Raw genomic sequence first — 24439 nt, 5'->3', positions numbered from 1 at the left:
TTCTTGAGAACCTCGTCTCCACTTATCATTTGTGATTTATAATTAAACATAATATCTCGTAATAAACTTATAATTTTAATACACCCTATACTTATTTTGCAAATACTTAAAATAGTAGTTTCTATTACAACATGAGGAAACTGCAAGTGGTGTCAATTTCAAATTAATTTAGAATTTTTGTCTGCTGATAAACGGGAAAGCATTTTTACTTAAAGGCGAACACCGATTAAAAAGCAAAAATATGTTTCATTTCACTTTGGTGTTAAGTTGGTATATTTTTTTTCCTCACCGTTTTTAGCGGAACCCAAATTGCAAAACTGTTTGCAGCCACACGGCGTGTTTATAATAAAGGAGAATCATGTTCCTAACTATGCTTAGCATCTTTTTCATTTTTTCTTTGTACTTAATTTTAACAAAAATAATTTTCTACCGATGTCGCAATAAAAATGGAAAAGAATGTTTAATTCGTTTGATCAGCAATCAACGAAACATTTCCTTGATCCGATCCTTAAACACTTCCGATTATAATAAGCTTGTTTCCGATGGTGTTCGAGCACTCCTGATCACAGCACATCCAGACGATGAATGCATGTTCTTCGCACCAACAATATTGAGGCTCTTGGAATTAAATGCCTCGGTTCATTTACTATGTTTGTCTTCAGGTAGGATTGTGAATTTAGCGAGTATAGCGTATCCCTATAAGATACTACAGCTTTACGTTTTTAATCACTAACGTTACTAATTTAAAACATGGAACGAACTACAAAACATATTAATATTTTTTTCGTGTTTTAGGTAATTACTACAATCAAGGTAATCAACGTCAAAAAGAGCTGCTGGACAGCTGTGATGTCTTGGGAATACCATCCTCTCAAGTTATCATTGTTGATAACAAGTAAGACCAACTTGCATTATAAAACCAATGCTTGTTTTTATAATACAGCAACGAAGTGTAATGTAGCACTCTGTGCAGGTTCAATTAAGCTAACTAAGCAACTCAGTATTTACACAGTGCTGAAGTGTCTTATGTCTTTTCATAAAACTAAAATGTTACCCATGTTTTCATTCTGAAATGGAAAAGTACTTTTTGTATCCTGAAAGTTTATTAAATATCTTCTATTATATATTATGTATATAAGTAACCACAATAAGATCATACGTCCTAACAAATCACCAATATATGACGACAATCAATAAGTGAACAAAAGTTTATTTGAAAATCACCTTCTACATTTAGAAAAGCACAGAAAAGGATCGGGAAATCTGGGTCACTTCCTACAGGATTTATTCCTTAATGGTTTATTTTAAAATCTCTTGCCCCCGTCAAAAAAAAAAAAAAAAAAAAAAAGATCTGGTAATATTTTCTGTGATTTACATTTTATTTAAAAAATAGTGTGGCGAGAGACTTTTCTAAGATAACGTGTGCCAAGACAGTTTTGTTAAATTGAAAGTTCAGAATAATCAGAACAAATTAAAATAGGTAAAATGTGAAAATAGGTAAATAGGCAGGTGAGAAGTTAATTTGTTAATAATAAATGGTGGATTTGCGGGTTTTATGGGGTAGCCAGTGAAGAAGCAGCAAGCGGCTCATCCTTCAGGGCCCTGAGCACTCTTCCCACATCCATTACAAGCAATCAGGCTAAGTGCGACCCCCCCTGACCTATGGGCTTGTGAGCGGACAGTAAGCTGGTCACAAATCAAACACTCCTTTCTTACCAGAACAGGCTCAGAGTCAGCACCCCCCTCTGTGTCACTCTGTGAGCCATAAAGAATTATAAGGTGGTGGTAGTCCACCGGGGGGGATTGGTTAAAAGATGCTCTCTGAGGTCTGAGCTTATTGTTCTGATCACTGAGTCCCAGCCTCTCGCAGCCGCTCAGGAGAGTGGAACATGGCTGCAGATCTGAAATCTTCTTCCTAAATGTGTTACATTATGGTGCATGTTGTGCTTGTTGCACACTGAGTAACCTAGTTTTATAGCTAGGAATGAATATTTTACATTTGCATTCATTTATTTAGCAGATGCTTTCATGCAAAGCATTGTCCAAGTAAGGATCAGGTTGAGCCAGCAAACCTGCAACAATTGAGGTTAGGGGCCCTGCTGAAGAGTTCAACAGTGACATCACTTTGCCAGGAGTAATGCCTAATTTGATAGAATGACGAATACTTCACCCACATCCATACTCATTTTCTTAGTATGAACTGAATTTTATAGCTTTTTAAAATTTCAGAGGTTTTGTTTCCTAGTATAGATATCCTTAGATTTTGTATGATTTATTATTTTTTGGTCAAGTTTATGCTAATATTATGAAACCATTGTGCCAAATGCTACTGTAGTAATTTGCTACGGTTTCACACACATATATCCAAAAAGCGTGTGACAGATTGAGTGAAAAGGGGATCTAAAGAGGCCGGAGTTGGGTCAGACAAATTAAAAGCATAAATTATGTCAGAACTTGGCTTTAAGTTGATCCAAAAGAGTGTCCAGGTCAAGGGGCCCCTAGTACAAAGGCCTATAATAGAAGATCCTCTGGTTGCTTCCAGTCCAGACCACCCAAGTGTATCATCAGTGCCTTTAGTTCTGCTGGAGAGCCCCCTTCCAGATGGAAACAAAGGGTTTGCCTTTCAGAAATCAGCCTCCAGCACAGCAAAGAGCTCTTTCTGAAACCCATAAGCAAAACAACTCTGAAATGCCTAGTGCAGGCCAGTTAACATTCTTCAATGTAGTATGAAGGACACGGACAAGCTTCTTCACATCATGCGTAGTTGTGGTCAGTTACTGATTGCATACTGCAGTTTTTATTGCAGAGATGAACAGCTAATGGGTGGTATCTGCATGTTTTTCAGTTAGCTGAGAGCTGGCACATTCATCTGCAGTGATTGCTGGGGCTAACAGGTCTGATATGGCATGCAAGACTAGGCAACATTGAAAGAATATTAGGGACACATTTTTTCTAAGTGCCGTTGCCAAGGATTTAATCGATACAGGCTGATGATCACTGTCGAGTACTATATTTTTAAACCCACAGTGAAGCAAAACTTTAACTGAATGAACTATTATCCCAAAGGTAGAATGCTCCATAGAGTACTGTCCAAACCACTTTACTGGGACAATGGTCCTTTCTTGGTCCAGGTGGATGAGTGCTCCCTGTTGGTTCACTGAACCCACTTACTGCCATAACTTGGCTTTCCTTGGTAATTGACCATCACCAACCAATTGATTGCCTCAAGTCATAATCTGGCATCGTACAGGAAGGCACCAATTTTAACTCCAGTAAAAATGGATATACCAGACCAGGGAGGCTGGCTACTGATGGTGAAATAAGTATATTTCTTGATTCATCTTTTTGTCTTCCTTCTGCATTGAAAAATCTCATGCTGAATTTAATCGTCTGCATTAATTTCTTGCACTCTGGTGTACTTTAATAATTGGGTAGGAGGTCAGCTGGCTTGTAATAGTTTTACAAATGTAGATTTTGGCTATTAATTCCTTAGATTCCGTAGACTGTAAGCATGTGAAGCTTATGGAAATGTTTTGATCTGCAAAAGAGGCTTGTCTCTCTAGAGATACTGTTGACACTGTAATATCAATCATCCACTCTTGCAATGTAGTAAAAAAAAAGGTTTCCATAATTAAGACTGGGAAACACATCTAGCATTTGACAGTTATTCAATGATGCAGTTGTACCAAAAATGGGTGTGTTTGAAAAGTTCTGGTGTGCTAGCGTTCTCCTGCCTGGTGAGGAAATTATCTCATAGTGCTTTATTATGAATGATTCAATGGGCTTCTTATAATAAAAGCCAGAAGACCAACAAGGCTGGTTTAGTTTCCAAGGGAGGGAATTGTTTCTGGGTCCAAGAGCAGCTCTGCTTCCCCATACAGGGTGAAACCCAAATCTCAAATATCTATCTCACATGATTCACATTCTAGTCACTATAAATAAGAGTGCTATATTTTGGGAATAGATACACACAATTTAATTGATCAAAAGGACCATATAAATTTCAATAATCCAAGGTGAACTTCACCAGTGGCACCAATACTAGCTGTGAGCTGTCAGAACATAGACAGCTAAGATGCAGTGTGGGGGAACAGCTCTGCCAGCAGCACGTTTTCTATTTTAATTGGTCGTGTTTTGGATCTCCGCACGCATCCCTGCCAAGGCGATGCCGCAGAAGTTGAGAAATTCATAGCGCACCTTGGCAGTTATCGGAAGTTGCTATTGGGTCCACTGAGAATGAACAGGAAAGAAACGGCAGAAGGATGTTGGTTCTTTGGGCAGTGCCTTGAACCTTAGAAGGTCCCGCGCTAAGGAAAGCATGAGACTTAACCCATTTCTCAGTTACCCCTGAATGACTTTAACTTCACAGTGGTTAAGGTTTTTGTCCATGTATTAGTACCTATTAATGTGTGTGTCAAATGGACTACTGTTTACAATGGTGTTTTGTCCTGGACAGCTGTTCACCAAACTTTTTAATAGTATAGGTATATATGTTGGTACAGACACTCCTCTACTTACGAACGAGATACGTTCTGAACGGCCGTTCGCAACTTGTTCAAAATGTTCGTAAGTCTTTATTCAACATCATTTTAAGGGTATACGTAAGTACTAAGAACTAGGATGCTGAAAGTACGCACGCTAGGCTGCTGCGCGGTCAGAGTAGCGGCCAGAAGTCGTACTAGGCGGAATTGGCATGCAGAAAAAAAAAAAGATGTTGCAGACAGGAAGCGGGAGCCCGATTAAAACAATTTGGACTTACAGTTCTCTTTGTAGGTCTGAAAGTTCGTAAGTAGAGGAGCGTCTGTATATACTGTTTGTCTTGTACATGTGATGTGGTCATGATCTGTGTTTTGTAGATACCCATGAGAATATGGTCATCAGGTCCTGTTGCCTTATCATGGTCTACCACTATGGTCTATTAAATGAATGAACATGGTCTCTGTTATTTACCGTAATGTGGAATCATTCAGGAGATTTATATTTATCTGTAGTTATTCCTGCTAAATGTACTATGAATTGTTTCTGTCATTACTGCCATCAGACGCGGTTCTTTTCCCCCTACAGTGTCCAGTATATTTTTGTCAGGCCATGAAAGTTATGTTCAGTAAGAAGTTTTGCTTGGCGCTTGACTGTCCGGGTTTTTCACAGTGGATTCAGGGAAGCTGGCCGCGCCACATGACTAGGGCTGGCTCCCAAACGAGGGCAGAGTTGATGAGATTCCCTCCCTCCGTCCAGCAGCAGACCTTGGCTTTGAACGGCCCCTGTGACGATACTAGGAAGTCCTCATGGTTCTGGGAACACACAGCTGTCTGTGTGTGGGGTTGCAAGCGGTGGGCTGCCTCTAGCAGGCCTTCGAAAGCTGAGTGCTTGTTGGCCGCTGCTCACTGTAATAACCCTGCGTAACTGGCAGTGCATCCGAGCAGGCCGTCCCATAAGTTCCTGGGCTTGTCTCTCTGTCTATTCTGATTTAACATCAGTTTTAAGGAGGCACATCGTCTCAGTGATTAACCTTAGAAGACAAACGAAGTTTGAGGTAAATTTCCACCTTTAAATTATTAATGACCAGTAAAACACTTTATGAATAGATATTGTGACTCTGGCAGGGGCAATAAAATATCACTGAATTATAGTAATACAATAATACTACCCATTTTCCATATCTCCTTATTCAGTACAGGGGGCCTGGAGCCCACCCCAGGTAGCACAGGCCACATGGCAGGGGACACCCTGGACTGGATACCAGTCCATCACATCACAGGCCACAGGGTAGGGGACACCCTGGATTGAATGTCCCCTGTGTTTTCTTCAACGAAATAGGATGTCATTCCTAAATATTAATAATAACATATTACAATGGTTGTGGTAATTTATTCAGCAAAAAAACCTGTTTGTTTCTCCTACGTGCCTCTAAGATTTATATTGTGAGCCGGGAATAGCATATCAGTGCAGATGAAGCATTTAAAGTGTCACATTTTACTATGATACCTTATGAAGGAGTGTCGTGTTTTATCACACAGTGCAGTGGGGAGACCCGCCCGGCTGCCAAATAATGCAGTGGTAGTGCTTTAAGCCATTCGATGACATTCCACGTCCCTGACGCTCCTCCACTTCTGTCTCCCTTCCCGCCATGTATCCAGCGTCTGCACCCAGGAGCCTGTGGCCTCCTGCCCACCATTATCTCCACCGCTTTTAGATCATATCTCCCGCTTTGTTTACCCTGTCCCAGATCACATCCGAATCCGACATCCTCCTTTCCCAGCAAGGAGCATTTCTCACAGACGCGGCAATCTAGGTTACTGTGAACCCCCCCCCCACCATCCCGTCCCTGCTTTGTTTGGCAGCATTTTCAGGCCAAAAACAGGCTGCTTATGGCTCCTGTGTTCTAATATCCACCTTAAATTTCCCTTCGACCTGTTTGTTGATACGTATTTTCCGTACACTTCAACTGCCTTCATAGTGTCCAAATATCCCAGCAGAAAACAGGCATCACTGCTGGGTCTTTTCATTTGAAATACAGCCACAGTGTGAGCAGTGTATAGCCTGCTATGCACTATATATAAATATACAGTGTATATATATTAATATATTCACATATACACACTATATTACACCACGGTCTATATTTTTGTACAACAGTGGACTGTTAAAAACCTCTTATCAATCAGGAGAGGAAAAACACAGGTGGAGCACTTAAACGGGCTGCTTTAAGTTCTTGGTTAGCTGGCCTGTGCTTATGCTGATTTAGGACTGACATCACCATTCTTTTCTCCAGAGCTGTAATTGTCCAGCTTGTAAAGGTTCTGTTCTTTTCAAACTGGTGCTTGATCTGAGAAACATTCAACACATCAAGTGTTTTGTTTTTGCGTGAATTATTACAGTGATTTTGCAGTACACTAATTCTTGGGCTAGTACCTGACTGATGTAGGAAAGCCCCCATTAAGGGAAGTAAATGGGAGTAAAACCCAAGATGTGCCGGGTCCGGGTTGTGAATGCCATCCACTCTTTTTCTCCCTTCCTGCACCGCTGAAAAGGGCTATAACACTCACAGCAAGCTGGCCCCAGAACATCATGGGTCTTTGTGACTAGCTGTCAAATGACCATGCTCCAGTGCCGCCAAGCTGTCCTGATGTGACTCGCCCACCAGTTCTTTGGCTTTTTCAAAGAAAGGTGTTATTTACTCTCAGCATCATGATAACCCCCTTTCAGCTTTTATCACAAATCTGTTGTCTAAACACAAATCAAGGGTGTCACAAGGTCAGTGCAGGTTGAGGGAAGCGCGCAGCACACAGACGTCTAGCATATTGCAGGTTCAGAGAAGTACATGGGTCACAGACATCCAGCGCAGTGTGGGTACAGGGAAGCGCGTGGGTCACAAACATCCAGCGCAGTGTGGGTTCAGGGAAGCACATGGGTCACAGACATCCAGCGCAGGGTGGGTTCAGGGAAGAATGCGGGTCAAAGACATTCAGTGCAGTACGGGTTCAGGGAAGCACATGGATCACAGATATCTAACACATCAAGGGTTCAGGGAAGTGCGTGGATCACAGCATACGCGTTCAGGGAGATGCGTAGGTCACAGGCATCCAGCGCAGCATGGGTTCAAGGAAGCATGCAGCACACAGACATCCAGTGCAGTGCAGAATCAGGAAAGTGTGCTGGTCACAGGAATCTGGTGCAGTGCAGTGTGGGTTCAGGGAAGTATGCAGATCACAGACATCCAACGTAGTGCGGGTTCAGGGAAGCATGCGGCACACAGATATCCAGTGCAATTCGGGTTCAGGGAAGTGTGCGGGTCACAGACTCCCATTGCAACGTACTGCCGGTTCGGAGAAGCATGTAAACTCGTATGTATTGCTACTATGGTCCCTCGGGGGGGGTCTAAAGTACCATGAGTGACATACCATGCAGGTCTCAATGAACTGTGGATGGTGATCAGATCAGATAAGGAAGTGGGTGAGTGTTTTCTCACTGGTTTAGAACTCCTACCTCATTTAATTATTCATTGATTCAGAAATAAATTGCACTGGGAGATTTATTTATTGGAAACGGAGGGCAAAAATAGTAAACGGAGGCAGGTGGTGGCACTCAGGGTGCTGACCCTGGTATGTGGCCATGTTTTCCTTTAAGTGATCCATGGAAACAGATGGAAAGAGAATCCATAAGAAAATAGGCCAGAAAACAGGAAATGGTTTTGTATAAGACCCCTGTTTGATGGCATGTGTCAAATATCAGTTTGGGCAAAGTCTTATATCTTACCAATCGGGGTATCAGTGCATGAGGGCTAAGAGGATTCTGGCCAGGGAAGGCCTAGTAAATGTCTGTGTCATGTGATTACCCTGAGCATGTGACCACTCTGCATTTTCAGGGAGTTCTCTGTGTTTAAGTTAATGTGTTCTTAAATGTTCGAATATAGTATGTTCCTGGAGTCTCGCACCTGCGTGCAGCCCATGCCGTCCAGGGTTAATGGCGGTATGTTGTTTCAGCCATACCCGGAGACCGGGCACAGCAGCCGGACAGGTTTTAAGGCCCCTGGCCCATGTGATCAGACAAACCGAGCACCGTCAGTCAGCCAGAGACGGTCCAGTAGACCAAAGTTCAACAACTGCTTTCAGATGCCTGGAGGAAATTCCAATATGCAAAGTGGGGGAAGGCGGGGCCTGCAGGCTTACTCAGGGCCTTTTCCACTGTTACCATAGCAAAGCTTCTGTGGAGGGCATCCATTAAGTCCACATTCCCTGTTCACCCAAACCAAGAAAGGTCAGCTACAGACTATTGTTGTAACTTCTGTTCCTTTATCATTTTCAAATGCAGTCTGTAGTTTACAATGGGAACTAGGTTAGCCTAGTAAACTTTGAGTAAGCAACTCAGTTTAGAAAAGAAACAGCTTACGACAGATAATTACTAATATGTGACCTCCTGCAATGTTTAAGTTAAGAACATAAGAAATTTACAGGCCATTTAGCCCATCAAACTCGTTTGGGGAGAACTTAACTAATAGCTCAGACTTGTTAAAATCTTATCTAGCTCTGATTTAAAGGAACCCAGGGTTTTAGCTTGCGCTACACTAGCAGGAAGACTATTCCATACTCTAACTACATGCTGTGTAAAGAAGTGCTTCCACAAATTTGTTTTAAAATGTTCTCCCGCTAATTTCCACTTACGGCCATGAGTTCTAGTATTTAAACTAATATTGAAATAGCCATTTGGCTGAACAGCATCTAGACCTGTTAGAATCTTATATACCTGGATCATGTCCCCCCTTAGTCTCCTTTGCTCGAGGCTAAACAGAATCAGCTCAGCTAACCTCTCCTCATAAGACATTCCTCTAAGACCAGGAATCATTCTCGTAGCCCTACGTTGTACCTTTTCCAAGGCTGCAATGTCCTCCTTATATATGGTGACCAAACCTGCACACAATATTCTAGATGGGGTCTTACCAAGGAATTATATAATTGTAGCATCACTTCCCTTGACTTAAACTCCACACACCTAGAGATGTAACCCAACATTCTATTGGCCTTTTTTGTTGCTTCCCCACACTGGCAAGAGTGGGACATTGAAGCATTAACATACACATCGAGATCTTTCTCGTAATCAGCTACCTTTATTTCAGTGGAACCTATAAAATACCTGTATTTTATATTTCTGCTCCCTGCATGGATTACCTTACATTTATCTATGTTAATTTTCATCTGCCAGGTATCAGCCCAGTCGCTAATTAAATCCAGATCCCATTGTAGCCTCTCCGCTGCTAGATCAGTATCTGTTACACCACCCACCTTGGTGTCGTCTGCAAATTTAACCAGTTTACTGTATGTATTGGTATCAATATCATTAATGTAAATTAGGAACAATAGTGGTCCTAAAATTGAACCCTGCGGTACCCTACTATGAATGCAGGCCCACTGTGACATTGTGCCTCTAATAAGTTGTGTGGGGTTTAGCCTGATATTTGAAGTAATAGGCCTTTTTCACCCAACAGAAAAGGCGAAGTGTGCGTAAGGTTGTTTTCTTCAGACAGGATTGTAGACTGTGCTGAAATTGTGCAGAAGATCCTTTTTTTATTTGATGCTGTTCTGGCTAGTGTGTCATGCTGTGTTGTGCAGATTAACGGCTCGTAATCGCTGCGTCATGGGGGTTCAGCCCAGAATGTCTGCTGCAGTTTTACTCAGCGGTACTCACCAAAACTCAAGTTTTTGTCTTAAGCCTTGAGTATCTTTGATATATTTTTTAAAACGTCAGTTTAACCTGCTGACACTTGCAATTGTTATCGAAGTTGAAGTCCCTGGTGTTTGTGTTGGCCTGGATACCAAAGTTAAAAATTTACCCAACAAGTCACCTAGAATTTTGCTTTGCCTCTATTTTTTTGAGTATTGAGAGGGTGGGAGGAGCCGAAGCACCCTACTGAGAGGAAGACATGGTTGGGGGGGGGGGGGGGGGGCGTAATTGCAGTTGCTTTTAATCTGAGCTCTGTGCATAGATAGCAGGGGGTTTATTAACATGAACTGTCTGACCCCACCCCCCCAGCACAGCATCTTCAGGGTGACCCCATAGCTGTGCCAGAGCTTGATTTGTGCTTTGATCCATCACACTCTCAGACAGGCACCCCAGCGCCGTTTCTTTGTGGCGGGAGTGTGTGTGTGGGGATTCCAGGCCCCCATTTACCCTTGATATGTCCTGTGGCTGGAATCATTCATCTTTCCAATGGCCCCCTGACCTTGGCCTGTGTCTCCATGACCTTTAACCTCTAACCTTCTCGGTGCCAAATCACTCTCCAGCACCGCTAGAGTGAAATAGTCTAAATGCCCCTCCCCCAGTTGCTGTTTCAACAGTTGCTTTGTTGAAATTCTGATGCTTCTTGTGAGTGTGTGTATGTGCGTGTGTGTGTGTGTGTGTGTAAATATAGGACCAACATGGCATATCCAGATAAACGCTTTTGCCATCTAACCTTATTTCAAAGGTGACGTCTTGTCTTCTAAAATCATTAGCACTTTTTCTGTGCACCAGCTCATTTTTAAAGAGGTTTTACACAGTCTGATGATTTTAATGAGGATGCCATCAGCCCTAAAATCAGTTAGTCAGTACAAAAGAGCCAGAATAGCGAGGCCAGTTCTGCTTTGTTACTGTTGGGTACTTCGTCCGTCTTTAAAGAGCGTGGATGTGGATGACAAGCAGTTACAGTGGCCTCTCCAGCCTCTGGCTCCTGTGGCCAACACAGCCTCAGCCTGTCCAAATCAGCTCGGACACGCTTGGCTGGCTCTTAAATGCTTGTTTGATGTCTGTTAGGAGAGGAAAGACATGGTCTGGGAATGCTGTGGAACAGCTCAGGCTCACAATCAATGCACCAAGCAAAAGGTTTCATCTGATTCACAGCAAGTTTATTAATGTGGTGCCCTACAGTTAGCCATCATTTTAGCCATAGCTACAGGCTTTTTTGGAAGTGATCTCGCGATCCAAAACAAGTGTTATCCTGTAACCTCTGGAAGGAGTCCAAGCGTCTGAGTCGTGGTGAACTCTGGTAACCATGCTGATGCCGCAAAACACACACATTGAACTTGGGCAAGAGCAAAGGGCAGCGTGTATGGTGGCATGCAGGGTGAGCCGACAACTAACAGCGGACAGAGACTGGCTGCAGGATTTCAATGGACACCAGGCAGTGGCTGGACCGGGTGTCTGCACTGGGGCAGGCCTGCAAACTAGCGCGTGATGCATGGACAGGAAGAAGAAAGAGGGTTTATTTTGGAGGTGGGAGTGGAGAAGGGTGTAATAAAAGTAGCAGGAAGAGAGAAAAAGAAAGGCAAAAGGCGGCCATTTTGGTGTTACCATGAAAATCATGTACAAGAATGAGAAATAGTTCTAGATCAAAGACCGTGTTTTGGAACATAATGTCAGGGTCTGGCTGGGGGGGCAGAATGAGCAAGAGTAAGGAAGAAAAGAACTCATGCACTTACAGATCTGTGAGACACAGCAACATAAATTGGTAGTACTGGTAATGCGTATACGTATACATATATACACACACACTACCATTCAAAAGTTTGTGGTCACAAAAAACATACATGAAATGAGTTTGAATAAAAAATATAGCTCGAGGAATAGGAAATAGTCATTGACAAAGTTAGAAATAATGATTTGCAGCAGTTACAGCCTTGTAGTCTTCAAAGTGCTATATATATATGCAGTCACACTGTACTTTTACATAATATAGTAGTGTTTCTTGCATGTATGGTGAACATGAAACTTCTTAATATATATATATATATATATATATATATATATATATATATATATATATATATATATATATATATAAATAATATAGGGTATTAATGATGAACAATGTGTTCAGTTGATTATCCCAACTTTTAAGAAGTTTCATGTTCACCATACATGCAAGAAACACTACTACATTATGTAAAAGTACAGTGTGACTGCATGGAGCTAAATTCTGTGAAATAATTTTAAATCCATAAGCCAATTTGAAATTACAGTTTTTGATTGACCTGCCCAGACCCCAACAATAACTGTGTTCAATGTAATTAATTGAATAGAACGGCCTTATCTGCCACAGAAGGCATCTTTTTAAAGAAGCAACATGGGCCAAAAATAGCACCACTAGGGCAGAGAACCGGGATCCTGCTCAGTGGAGCCAGGATGCTGTAACTCAGACCAGCCAAACCTCTGCAGCACTTCAGAACAATCAAAAAGCATTGAACACACTACATGGAACAATTCATACAGTGAGGGTAAAAATGACAGAAGGATGATGACTGTTTGATGTATGGCTCCAAGATTCAAGATTGTTTATTTGCCATTGGTAAAACGGTACAAAGGAATTCTTACTTGCATCATCCAGTAGATAACATGTGACATATAACACGATTAGACACTACATTCTGAGCCTCTCCTGTCTTAGATCCTCGCTGGTGATTTACCCCAGTAACGAGACAAAATATATTTCTGGTCGGTCCTACCATTTGACTGTTTTTTTGCAAAAGTCTGCATTTATAATGACTTCTGATTTTACTAGTGTAATGGAACAGTATGAGATCCTGAGATCCTGCTCAGAGTTTTCTTGTCACTCTACAGACCGTTCTGGGTTGTATACTGAACACTACCATCTTTCAGAGAACTTCCGGATAGTCCTGCTGTGGAATGGAGCATCCAGCTCATCTCCTCCCTGGTCCTGAAGCAAGTTAAAGAAAGTTCCATCAACCTGGTGAGGCTAAAAGCTTATGTGAATGTGGTTCGTTCTGATGCACTCTCTTCCATGTCCAGACACATACCTGACGATGTCAGCAGATGGCATGAAGGTATAACATCAGGAATTATACATCTCAGTAACAGTGACATTTTCATCTGCAATGGGGTGTCATACAACATGAAATATGGATGCTTTCTAGAAGGAAACATTGTGTCCGCAGCTAGCCTCCAGGCTACTAGCTCTGGAACAGGCTGAATATATTTAAAATTATAAGGGATTCACACCCAAAAGTGACACTAAGATCACCACTAGAAGATTTCTTATGTCTTAAAAGGAAACTTCAACTGCATGTGACTTTTCTTTGTTTTTAATTGGATGTGTTCTGGTTTCCATTAACCCTTGGTGTGAACCGTGTACTAGAAAACAAAACATGAAATATTAATTGCATGGCCGTTATTATTTAATTTATATTCCCACTCCAGTAAACATCAAGAAGAACTTGTGGATTTTTAAAATGTGTTTTATGTGGATTTCTCCTTTAAGTACAAGATGACCGATCCAACAAAACTCCAACAAAATTAATAAATAGAAATTGCATAATTATAGGATTTCTTTGGACTTGGTGTCTTTCCAGTTTTCTTCAGTTTCAAAGCAAGTTGTTTTCCTTCAGTTTTCCGTTTATTTTTTAAAACCGGGGCCCTGGGGCTGCTTAGTGCAGCTAGCCTCTAAACTAGCAGCTCAATAAGAAGCTGTTTGCACCTCTTTTATGGAGACGAACGCAGCCTGTATCAGCCTCCCTGCTCTGAGTGTCCCTCACCCATGTGTGGCTCTGTCTATGAACAGAAAAGACCTCCAGCACAATGTTCTGATAAAATGATGATGGCTAATGTTCAGAAAATGCTCCTCTATTATCAAGAGGCTGACCATAACAGGAATAAAATCCACATGGATATCTTAAATGTACAATGTATTTGTGCATCTAATATCTGTGTAAAACTGGCGTTGACAGCTGAATAGTTTTATCTTGATGACAGTTATTGATAATTATTTGCTAAGAGGCCTCATAGTCCACACACACCTAACCATAAAACATCTGCTTAACAGCCTGTACACTTGACCGTGCATCCCAGTTTGAACATTCTTCTCTTTGTTTATTCAGAGATCTTTATCAGCCTCTCAGAATCCTCCAACGAAATGTTCTTACAACATGTTTCCAAACCTTATGTTGAACATGCCCTATTCCACAAGCAAATTGCTGCTGTGGCAGACACTGTACTGGGGTCTTGTAAACAACATTTGGGAAGAAATACAGAAACTTTTACAGCAAAAGTACTACAAATGCTGGCCAGTAAGTTTGTTTTTATTGTACAAGATAACAGATAATGTCTGTTTTCCGATCTGTTTTCCATTTCCACTCTATAATCACATGCAGAATTATGTATTCACATAATGACCTTTAGATGGTTGTTGAATAATTCTTTCCAAATGAAGATTTTTTTCCCCCCAAAAACTCTTAAGGAGTATATCTTTTCATGTTAAGGTTTCATGGATTTCGGACAAATTTTGACCAACTGAAACCGGTTTGACTGCTCTTTCTTTGGAAAAGCCTTCAAACATTTTACTGTTTTTTTTTTTGTTATTGGGCAAACCCACTTCAGTCATTTCCTGCCTTGTGGGATCAAGAATTACAACATAACAGAACATGTATTCCTTCCTGGATTACAATCAAAATGACCAATTAGTGTGCAGCTGTTGGCGATTAGTGCTTCTGTGCTATGCCTTGTGCACCCTATGGACCTGTTAGACAGTCTATGAGCTGCTCCCCTCCGTGGCTCTGTGTACATGTATGTGCTGGCACTGCAAAACTGTTGAATTCTCTCAGTGTCTATACATAAAAAAAGAGAATTCTGGGAATTCTATGGATGCAAATGCCAACTCCTGCTTTCTTTTGCAGATGTTCACTGTGACAAAAACACAGGCACTTCAGCATGTGGGTCATTCCCACACACTCTCTGTATGTTTCTTTTTCATCCCCTTGTCGATTAAGTTTCCCTTTAAGCAACCCCCCCAGGGAGCTTTTTAATTTCCTGTTTACTTTGGCTACAGCTGACACTTCCGGAATATGCATTCACCCCCACCCCCCCCCAGTCTTAGATTCTCAAATCCAGAATTGCAGTACAAAAAGTTTTCCTACTGGCATAGGGCTGATGCCAAAGTGTTACATTTTTTTAAATCTTTTTTTTTTTTCTTGCAAGCAAGCATGTTGCCCTTTTGTATAGTAAGTGGGAGCCAGTACAGCTCTGCCTTGCCTTTGTTTACTGGCTTTCACTTTTGCCCTGGTTTTAGTTTGTGAGGGAAGCGTAAAGCTGCTTGGGAACTGCCAAGGCAGTGTTCCATGCGTTTGCAGGCCCTGCCGGCACATCCCCGCTTCCTTGTATGTCATCCTTCACACACTTTCCTTGATGGGGTTTGGCTTTGACTGTGACCACAGTTTACACCTTGCTTCCAACAAGCAGGTCCACTCTCTCTTTTTCCATAGTATTACCATGGGGGGGCAGGTTCCTCACCTCCATTGCCTTCAGGTTTTCACTCTTCCCCTTTTCCCTATTTCATCTATTATCTCTATAAAGGATGTAATCATAGGCATATGAAGCACCTATAGGCACTATATAAAAATACATTAAAGTTGGATTTATGTCTCGTCGTTACATGTTTCTTGTACCATTTTATATATTTGTGATTTACCTTTTTGATTGTCTCTTATCTGCTATGTCCTGGTATAATTGCAGTTTTATTGAAAATGGATGGATATTCCAGTGCCTTGTGAATACATGAACAAAGCAAATACCATGTATAAATATTATGCATGTGAGCATCCCCTGCTAAGATACTCTATATTTACAGGTGCTGACTTTTGATATCTGCGGAGTGAGTGGTCATGCCAACCACATTGCAATCTACAAGGCACTCAGGTAATATCACCATCTAGCCACACATCTCTCCATGTGTCTGCTGGTGGCTATGTGGGCTGACAAAATATATTGTTGGGGAAGTCGTTCCCCCCAAAAGCTATCATGCCATCATGCCCAAAAATCCACATATTGTAGCTGCGCTTCACCAACCAGACACTTTCACCTGTACATTTTTAACAAATCAGTAACATTAGTCCATCCTGACATCTTGCAGCATTTGTTAATTATTTGTTGTTCCCCAAAATGGCGCCCCCCACAGACACATGCCTGTAATAGCAGCTCCATCGTAGCTAGATGTCCTTCTGTCTCATTCAATCAGGAACCCTTTTGTTTCGAACAGCAAAGGGGGGGGGGGGGGGGTAACTACAACTAATCTTCTCTGTCTCGCGGATCTCACAAACTCTTGATCGTAATGCCATCGTCCCAAAACCTGAACCCCGGCTTATTCACAAGTCACTAATATTGTCCAGTTGCGCTACTTCCAAAAATCTTCTTGAATCACTTCTTTGCTGCCTTATCCGTATGCCTAGGGTGGTTGTCTTACTGGAAGACCCACCCGCTGAAGGTGTGGCTGAAGGGAGGAGGTTCTCATCCAAGATTTTACGGTACATGGCACCGTCCATCTTTCCTTCGATGCGGTGCAGCCGTCCTATACCCTTGGCAGAAAAACACCCCCAAAGCATAATGCTTCCACCTCCGTGTTTAACAGTAGGCATGGCAAGGTTGAAGACGTAGACAGGTTAGTGACCCAAGAATACTATTTAACAAATTAGTGCCATTAAATCACGGTACATGGCTTGGTATCTGCTAATACTTAATTAAGTATTACTTGTGCTGTGTTAGTGCACATGTACTTGACCTAATTTCTTGCTGGCTTGTAGGGGATCAAATACTTATTTCCCTATATAAATGACAAATTGGTTTGTGACTGTTACATAATGATTTTTTTTTTGCTTGTTTTGTTAATTATCTATCTTTTCCTGTTAAATAAACATACCAGACTTCTCAGTTCTTTATTAATGGGTCAACTTAAGAATTCAGCAAGGGGTCAAATACTTATTATATATATATATATATATATATATATATATATATATATAATATACACACACATACAGACCCTTTCCAAAAAATTAGAATATCATGGAAAAGTTTATTTATTTCCATAATCCCATTCAAAACGTTAAACTTTCATAGATTATAGATTCAGGGCCCACAACTTAAATGATTTCAAGTACTTACAGGAAAACAGGAATTCAAAAAATTAGAAAACTGTGAAGACATCAGCCCAAATTTTACAGGGCATGAATGTTTTAAACTGAGTGTCACACGCAACTCATCTACTAAACTCTAAGCACCTGCACAGGTTTCCCCAGGTGTCATTAAATTGCTTCACTTAGGTTCAATATGGGGAAGACTGCAGACTTGACAACTGGCCAGAAGATCATTGATACCCTGCATAGGATGGGTAAGCCACAAAAGTTCATAGCTAAGGAGGCTGGCTGTTCACAGAGTCCTGTGTCCAAGCATATCAATGGAAAGTCTAGTGGAAGGGCAAAATGTGGCAGGAGAAGATGCACTTTGCACTTAATAGTCGTAAGTGCTGTCCAATATACATGCAAAGCAGCTCTGGGGAAGACGTGCATCTGCCCTCTTGCTTTGCGATTGCATCAGACATTTTTAACGCAGAAATAGGGTGGTTCCGGCGACACAAGTGAGCCATCCCATTACGCAAAAAGAATTAATGAATTAATTCTTTTGCCTCACAACTCTGGGACCTGGTACATGTGTGTGGAGTTTGCATATTCTCCCCATGTCGTCGTGGGGTGTCCTCCGGGTACTCAGGATTTCCCCCACGGTCCAAAGACACGCTGAGGCTAATTGGAGTTACTAAATTGTGTGTGTGTGTGTGTGTTTGTGCCCTGTGATGGGCTGGCCCTCCCGTCCTGAGTTGTTCCCTGCCTTGTTTGGTTTTAACTGCGGATTGAAAGTCTGTGAAGTCTGTGAAAGGTTTACCGATTTGTACATAACTTTTTTTCCAGCTAAGTATTCATTGTTACAATTCAGCTAGTTTTTGGATAATGGGGGAACGAAAATTAATTGACCAAAACGCAGAACAACTTTTGGTTTTGATGTCTGTTACCGCGGTACAGCGTTTCCTCAACTGCAAATAATTATTTGATTTAAAAAAAACTCTGCAAATGGAAAAAATAAATGGCTGTCACAATATTTACGGAGTGTCTCACAGCCTTGGTATGCATCTGTGGACGAGCCGCAACCATAGTGCAGTCCGTAATGAGCTTCTCCTTTCTTGCCCCTGGGCTTTAAGACCAGCTGCCGGGCTTTTTTTTTTTTTTTTTTACTCGTTTCGCTGTCTTGTATTGGTACCGAAAGCGGGTCTGGCGCGCCAGACAGGACACTCCTTTACATCTCCGTCTCTGAAATCTACGGTAGCTTAAAAATGTTAACCTCTATCACACTTGGACGGTTCTCAGGCGATCAGATGAAATATTCTGATCAAATGAAAAGTTTAAATTGCGCAGATTGCCATGTTAACGTGTTATAATCAGTGCCGACTTAATATAAATTAGATTTTTATTGTTAGATTTTACACACGAGATCTATTTTTATTCTGCTGGGCAGGTGCTACTTTGCCTGGGACGGGATGACTGTTGGCGATTTCTGTGGCTTTAGGGATGCCGTTCGATGTGGTTCATTCCCCTCGGCTTGTGTGTTGCAATAACAACTGCACGACCTTGCTATTTACATATTTCTTAATCCACATTTTACGGAAAAGCACTGTTCTTTTTTTGCAGGTATCTGGGTTCAAGTGGAAGAATTCCTGATGGTAAGTTATTTTTTTTTTACTTTTAGAAATTAAAAAACATATTTCAATAACCTGATTTTTAATTGACAAAACACCGTGAAATGAAAATTGTTGGATGCAGCAGTTGAATTTTTCAGATTTCATGTTATTTTAGATATAATATGGCTTACATATGTGTAGTTTTATGATATGTGCACTAATTTGTAATACGGAGTAATAAATCGCCTGTTTTTTTAATTTAACTTTATTAAATTATTATTAACCTTTAAATCGAATTCATAAAAAAGGTAATTTTGCTGATCAACCAGCTAAGCTAAAGCGCCATCTGCTGGCTGGATCTGAGTAATATGTTTCTGTTCACTACCACTGCATTTGCAGTAGAATGCATGCAACATGGTTTGATGAATGGATGGATAGTGGATAGAAAAAGGGTACAGCCCTGGTACAGTTTTGTTCCCTTGGGTACAAACAACATTATTGCACTCCTAATGGTACAAAAACGTTCCTCGGAGTCTATTTCTGTACCTTAAATTAGACTAAAAGGTACATTTCCCAACAGCTAGGGTACAACTGGCAGACCATTGGGAAAAGTAATTATACCCTCAAAGGTACATATTGGTACTTTTTTCCCTGAGTGTATATAGTTGAATTTGGGCACACTTAATCAACTTATAGTTTATGTGAATTAATTATGCATACTAATAAAGTTTTAAAATTCTATTTATAAGCACTCCCAGCTTTTCTTCACATAAATATTACCAAAGGAAGACATAGATAGGATCTTACAGACATAGGCCAGTTCATTTAGGGTCAAACCAACCAGCTCCCTAGTAACCATCACAAAATATTCTGACATATAAATACGCACACCCATACCCCAGGCTGCTGTGGTGTGTGGGATATGGGAAAAAAAGATTTAGCAGTATAGGTAAATTACATTTTGTAAATATGATCATGTCCATTTTCTTCCCAGGATTTAATAGCTGCTCTTGTGTTTTGCAGTGGTCTGCTGTTGCTTTTTATAGCTGAATCGGTCCCCCTTGCGTTTCACTTTGTAAGCTCAGGCCTCATTGTCCTGTGATGGGACTCTCTCACGGTGACTCTCTGACTCCTGTCTTTTCCCCAGGCCGCCCTTGTACATTTGAGGTCACATTGATGCACATTGAGCTCATTCACTGATAACAACAGCTGCTTGCATATCAGTTTGTTGCATGGAGCAAACTGCTGACACCCAGAAATTTTCCATAGATACAGCACTGACCCCTCAAGTAATATACACTACAGGACAGAGAGCACAGGTTCAGCTGGGGATAAAAGCCATAGTTTGTCTATGATTGGTTATGTGTCATATGAATATATCTGTGGGTGGTGTGTTGCTTTGCAAGTTAGGACTTGTGATCGGAAGGTCACTGGTTTAAATCCATTGGCTGGCAGGGTGATGTCACTATTGAACCCTTGAGCAAGGCCCTAAATCCCATTCGCCACTTATGCGTCACGTTTTATATTTTGCACTATCCTGCAATATTTGCAGCTTCTGCACACTATACACTACACATTCCTAGGCTGTTATGTGTTAGTCTTGTGATAATTTATGTAGCACCTTGGTCCGAGAGAAACACTGTGTACTGTACTCAACTGTGTATGGTTAAAAATGACATTGAAGATCTACCTGACTTGACTTTGGATAAATGCGTCAACTAAAAAATGTGATCTTGTGTATGTGTGTGTAGTATTTCTTCATGAAGATGCCCGGCATCTGATCAGATGTAGTAGACTCCCTGGAATTTATTCAGCCATTTCTCTTCGCTCCCCTGTGTAACAGGATGCTGCTTCCTCTCCCTGCAAAGTATCAGCATTATCAGGAAGTACCTCTCTATACTGGAATTGCCCATCAGCTGGACCCGTGCGTCAGACTACTCCACCGTTGCCACTTGGAAACAGTACAGGCGAGCCAGGGTAAGAGAGCTGCAGCATGAGCTCATGCATGTTGCATTTGCAAGCTCAGTTCCTCTTTTACAGGTAATTGTTCAGTGGTTTAGATAATGTGCTGCCCCCTGTTGGCCTGGCAGACTCTGGCAAGTGCAACTATAAGCTGAAACTATACATTTTTTATATATGGTTTACATATGTTATTTATTCTTATGTATGATAACTTAAATACTGTCTGGGTGTTTACACATGCATCCATGTAAAGCATATCACAAGATATATTTGGATAGTTTTTGTGGAACAAAAGCTAAACACCTGTCTTTAGATACAGCAGAAACTGAGGTGATCCTTCATTTATTTATAAATATATACTTCTTCTATTTTTTCTCCCTCTACAAATATATTGTATGATTCTGTAATGAAAGGGTGCTAGCAACATGCTCAACTGTCATTTTAGCAAGTCAGACACTGTGAAGTTGTATGCAGCTGCCATAGGGATTGCATTCACACATCATACCCTGGCAGATGTTCCTTAATCAAACCAGGGCCTGACGCGCTAATGCTCATTAGCTTAGCATGCTCCAGTGGACATCCAGCTGAGTTTACATGACACCTCTCTTCTATGCTTACCGCAGGCGGCCATGCTTCGTCACCGCAGCCAGTTACTGTGGTTTCGCCACCTCTACCTGCTCTTCTCCCGGTACATGCTCATCAACACATTTCAAGTTATCGTAGCAAAGGAGAAAGACCTGAAAAGCCAGTAGCTGTGGATCCTCGAACTTGGGAGCCCCAGCCCACGAGGCGTCTCTGTAACACACCCTGGTGTTGTGACATCCCACAGCATTGTGCGTGATTTGACGTGACTGTGTCACATGACAAGAGTGTGCATCATAATCGTGATTTGACGTGACTGTGTCACATGACAAGAGTGTGCATCATAATCGTGATTTGACGTGACTGTGTCACAAGACAAGAGTTCGCATCATAATCATGATTTGACGTGACTGTGTCACATGACAAGAGTGTGCATCATAATCGTGATTTGACGTGACTGTGTCACATGACAAGAGTGTGCATCATAATCGTGATTTGACGTGACTGTGTCACATGACAAGAGTGTGCATCATAATGCGACTGTGCCTCACATGACACAACATTTAACATGTACGATAAAGTAGGAAAAACAGCGAAATTACAAATGGGTCAAGTATTTTTTTGCAATAAATCTTTAAGGCCTTAAATTTCTAATTCTGGTTAAAGCAATGTGTAAAATTACTTAAGAGATTCATCAGATAAATTTAATGACTTTGTCTATATATAAACATACCGAATCATATGACACTGTTACACCCCCATACAATTACAATGCTATTTATGTACAAGCTGTAATTACACAGAGGTTCAATAAAGCACTGGTGGGGGGGCTTGGTTTCGGTAAAGGTTGATGAGGCTCACAGATCACGTGTCATTGTGAACATAAAACCTAAATGATGAATGTCTACCCTAAGGTAGTACCATAAATTACCAAAATATTTATTGTCAAATATTCATGCTAGCTGCCTCTCTCATATATATATATATATATATATATATATATATATATATATATATATATATAAATAAAACATAAAACTCTGCCAACCCCCTTGAGCCACACCCTGCCCCAATCATTGATGTGATCCGGAATAACAGAAGCAGCTCTCATGAACACCGAGAGACTCTCCAGAACTCCAGAAGCAACATTGCCACAGTGCATACAAGGACACCTGTTCATAATAAAAGACCCATTTGACTATTCAGCTGATGAGCCTAAGATCTTTTGAAGAAGGTTCATTCAGGTAGAGGCTTGGACATGTTTCTGATGGTCTTATGATTCTGCATGCTCTCCTCCCATTTCACTCCACAAAAGTTCTCCACGGTGATGCTGCGCACTGTGCCTTTGTCCAGGCAATGGGGTGCCACACCTAAGAAGGTACAAGCCTGTAAATCCCACCTCGGCTACCACGCACCATTCCCTTAAGAAAGAGGCTTTGTACCCCTTCAGACCACCAGATGTTGCCAGTGGCAGATGCACTAGGTAACCTGGTTCACCGCCTTGTCCTTCTTACCATATCCATCAGGATTAGATCGTGGGGTGTAGAAGCTCTGAACTCCACATGTCTTGCAGAAGGTATGCTTCGCAGTGTTAGTATTAAAGGTATAAGTGGTTAGATTTTCCAAGCCCTGTGTTGTGATAGAAAAAGAAGTTCTCAGGATCAGCTCAGCAAACAAGGTGTATAAGTTTTTTTCAGTCAGCATGTTCTCATACTCCTGGCATCAGACATGTCAGCAAAGATGTGACCATGGGGGGTAAAATGAACCACCAAGACACTCACCTGTAGAAGAGTGAAGTGAGAGCTTGGCACAATGAAATGATGATTTTGTTTCTTGGTGCAAATGCTGCAGCTGTTTGTGGAGGGAGCAGGAATCAGTCATTTTTATATACAATTTGTGAGCAAGAAATGTGCTTTGGTTATGAAATGGCATGTGCAAAGGAATTTCCCAGTCAGGATCAACGGAGTACACCAATCCATCTATACATTTAAACAAAGGATGGAGATATATATATATATATTATATATATGGTAATGTTTTTAATTGCTGTTTAAATAGCCCCGTTATTGTATTTGTTATTGTATCAAGTTTGATACTTGAGTTTTTAATATTTGCACTTATATGTGACTTACTGCATTTTAAGTATTTCATCTGGCATGCGGCATGTAGGCGTTCAATCGTAATGAAATTAAGTCAGTACTCTGTAACTGATAAAATTAGCTACGGAAGACGGACTAGAACTCACTTGCAACTGAAGACGAGAAGATCCGGGGAAGTTAATACCTGGAAACGGACCGCACCGCAATGGCATCCACCGGTATGCATCACAAGACCGGAGGCACTGTTGCAGTGTCAATATACAGGTCATATGCAAAACATATCGCTGCTGTCCCAGACTACATTAATGCGTGTAGTTACTCCCATTTGTATATATGAATTAGATTTGGTATTTTGACAGTAGAATTCGACAAATCAAGATTCTAATTCTTGTTCTAATGTATTCGGTACAGTTAGGTATTTTCTACCTACCTCTTTTCGTTTCCCTCCATTGCAACCTCCATATTTTATACTTATAAACTTTTAAATGACTTATTACCGGAGACCGCCCCCATAAACGTCATTTCCAGTCATGTGGACGCTCCCCATATGGACGCTCCCTGCACGTGTAAATGATTCATACCAAGTTTCGAAATGTTCAGGAATGTTCCTGATGGAAATGTTTCTAATGCCGATTTTGGTTTGGGGGTGAAGTCGTGTGACTAATATGTCTTGTGGGCAATTTAGCGATTATTATTATTTGTCGACAAAGTCAGTATATGTTGTTATTGTTGTACTTATTGGTGTTACACCTTATATATTTCATGTACCACTTGTTCTGATAGGGCACAGAGGCCCTTTATCCTTGTCTGAGTA

General features: G+C 41.2%; 2 protein-coding genes across 2 annotated transcripts; one reads left to right on the top strand and one right to left on the bottom strand.

Moving 5' to 3' along the window:
* The first annotated feature begins 319 nt into the window (after positions 1-319).
* Positions 320-22375, top strand: pigl (phosphatidylinositol glycan anchor biosynthesis, class L). Its single transcript, XM_049016925.1, has 7 exons — positions 320-662; positions 796-895; positions 13129-13219; positions 16109-16176; positions 18993-19024; positions 20826-20959; positions 21568-22375. Exons 1-7 carry the CDS (start codon positions 359-361, stop codon positions 21694-21696), a joined length of 858 nt encoding a protein of 285 aa, XP_048872882.1. The 5' UTR covers positions 320-358; the 3' UTR covers positions 21697-22375.
* On the bottom strand, positions 22209-24160 carry cenpv (centromere protein V). Its single transcript, XM_049016926.1, has 5 exons — positions 24056-24160; positions 23772-23867; positions 23308-23377; positions 23041-23155; positions 22209-22896 (listed from the first exon to the last, which is right to left on the bottom strand). The coding sequence occupies exons 1-5, from the start codon at positions 24085-24087 to the stop codon at positions 22763-22765; spliced, it is 447 nt and encodes a 148-aa protein (XP_048872883.1). The 5' UTR covers positions 24088-24160; the 3' UTR covers positions 22209-22762.
* Positions 24161-24439: the final 279 nt, after the last annotated feature.

The sequence above is a fragment of the Brienomyrus brachyistius genome, chromosome 6 (genome assembly GCF_023856365.1).
Source record: "Brienomyrus brachyistius isolate T26 chromosome 6, BBRACH_0.4, whole genome shotgun sequence".
Lineage (NCBI taxonomy): Eukaryota > Metazoa > Chordata > Actinopteri > Osteoglossiformes > Mormyridae > Brienomyrus > Brienomyrus brachyistius.
The sequence above is the reverse complement of the archived record's forward strand: the minus strand, read 5'-3'. Positions and strand labels throughout refer to the sequence as shown.

What these genes read in the sequence shown, in the direction of transcription:
- cenpv (XM_049016926.1), bottom strand. Translation starts at nt 24,087, where the DNA reads ATGGAGGTTGCAATGGAGGGAAACGAAAAGAG. An exon ending in CTCACTTCACTCTTCTACAG is followed by an intron (nt 23,156 to 23,307) that starts GTGAGTGTCTTG and finishes ATCACAACACAG; the next exon opens with GGCTTGGAAAATCTAACCAC. An exon ending in ATCTAATCCTGATGGATATG is followed by an intron (nt 22,897 to 23,040) that starts GTAAGAAGGACA and finishes GTACCTTCTTAG; the next exon opens with GTGTGGCACCCCATTGCCTG.
- pigl (XM_049016925.1), top strand. Translation starts at nt 359, where the DNA reads ATGTTCCTAACTATGCTTAGCATCTTTTTCATTTTTTCTTTGTACTTA. An exon ending in TTTACTATGTTTGTCTTCAG is followed by an intron (nt 663 to 795) that starts GTAGGATTGTGA and finishes TTCGTGTTTTAG; the next exon opens with GTAATTACTACAATCAAGGT. An exon ending in AAGTGGAAGAATTCCTGATG is followed by an intron (nt 19,025 to 20,825) that starts GTAAGTTATTTT and finishes CCTGTGTAACAG; the next exon opens with GATGCTGCTTCCTCTCCCTG.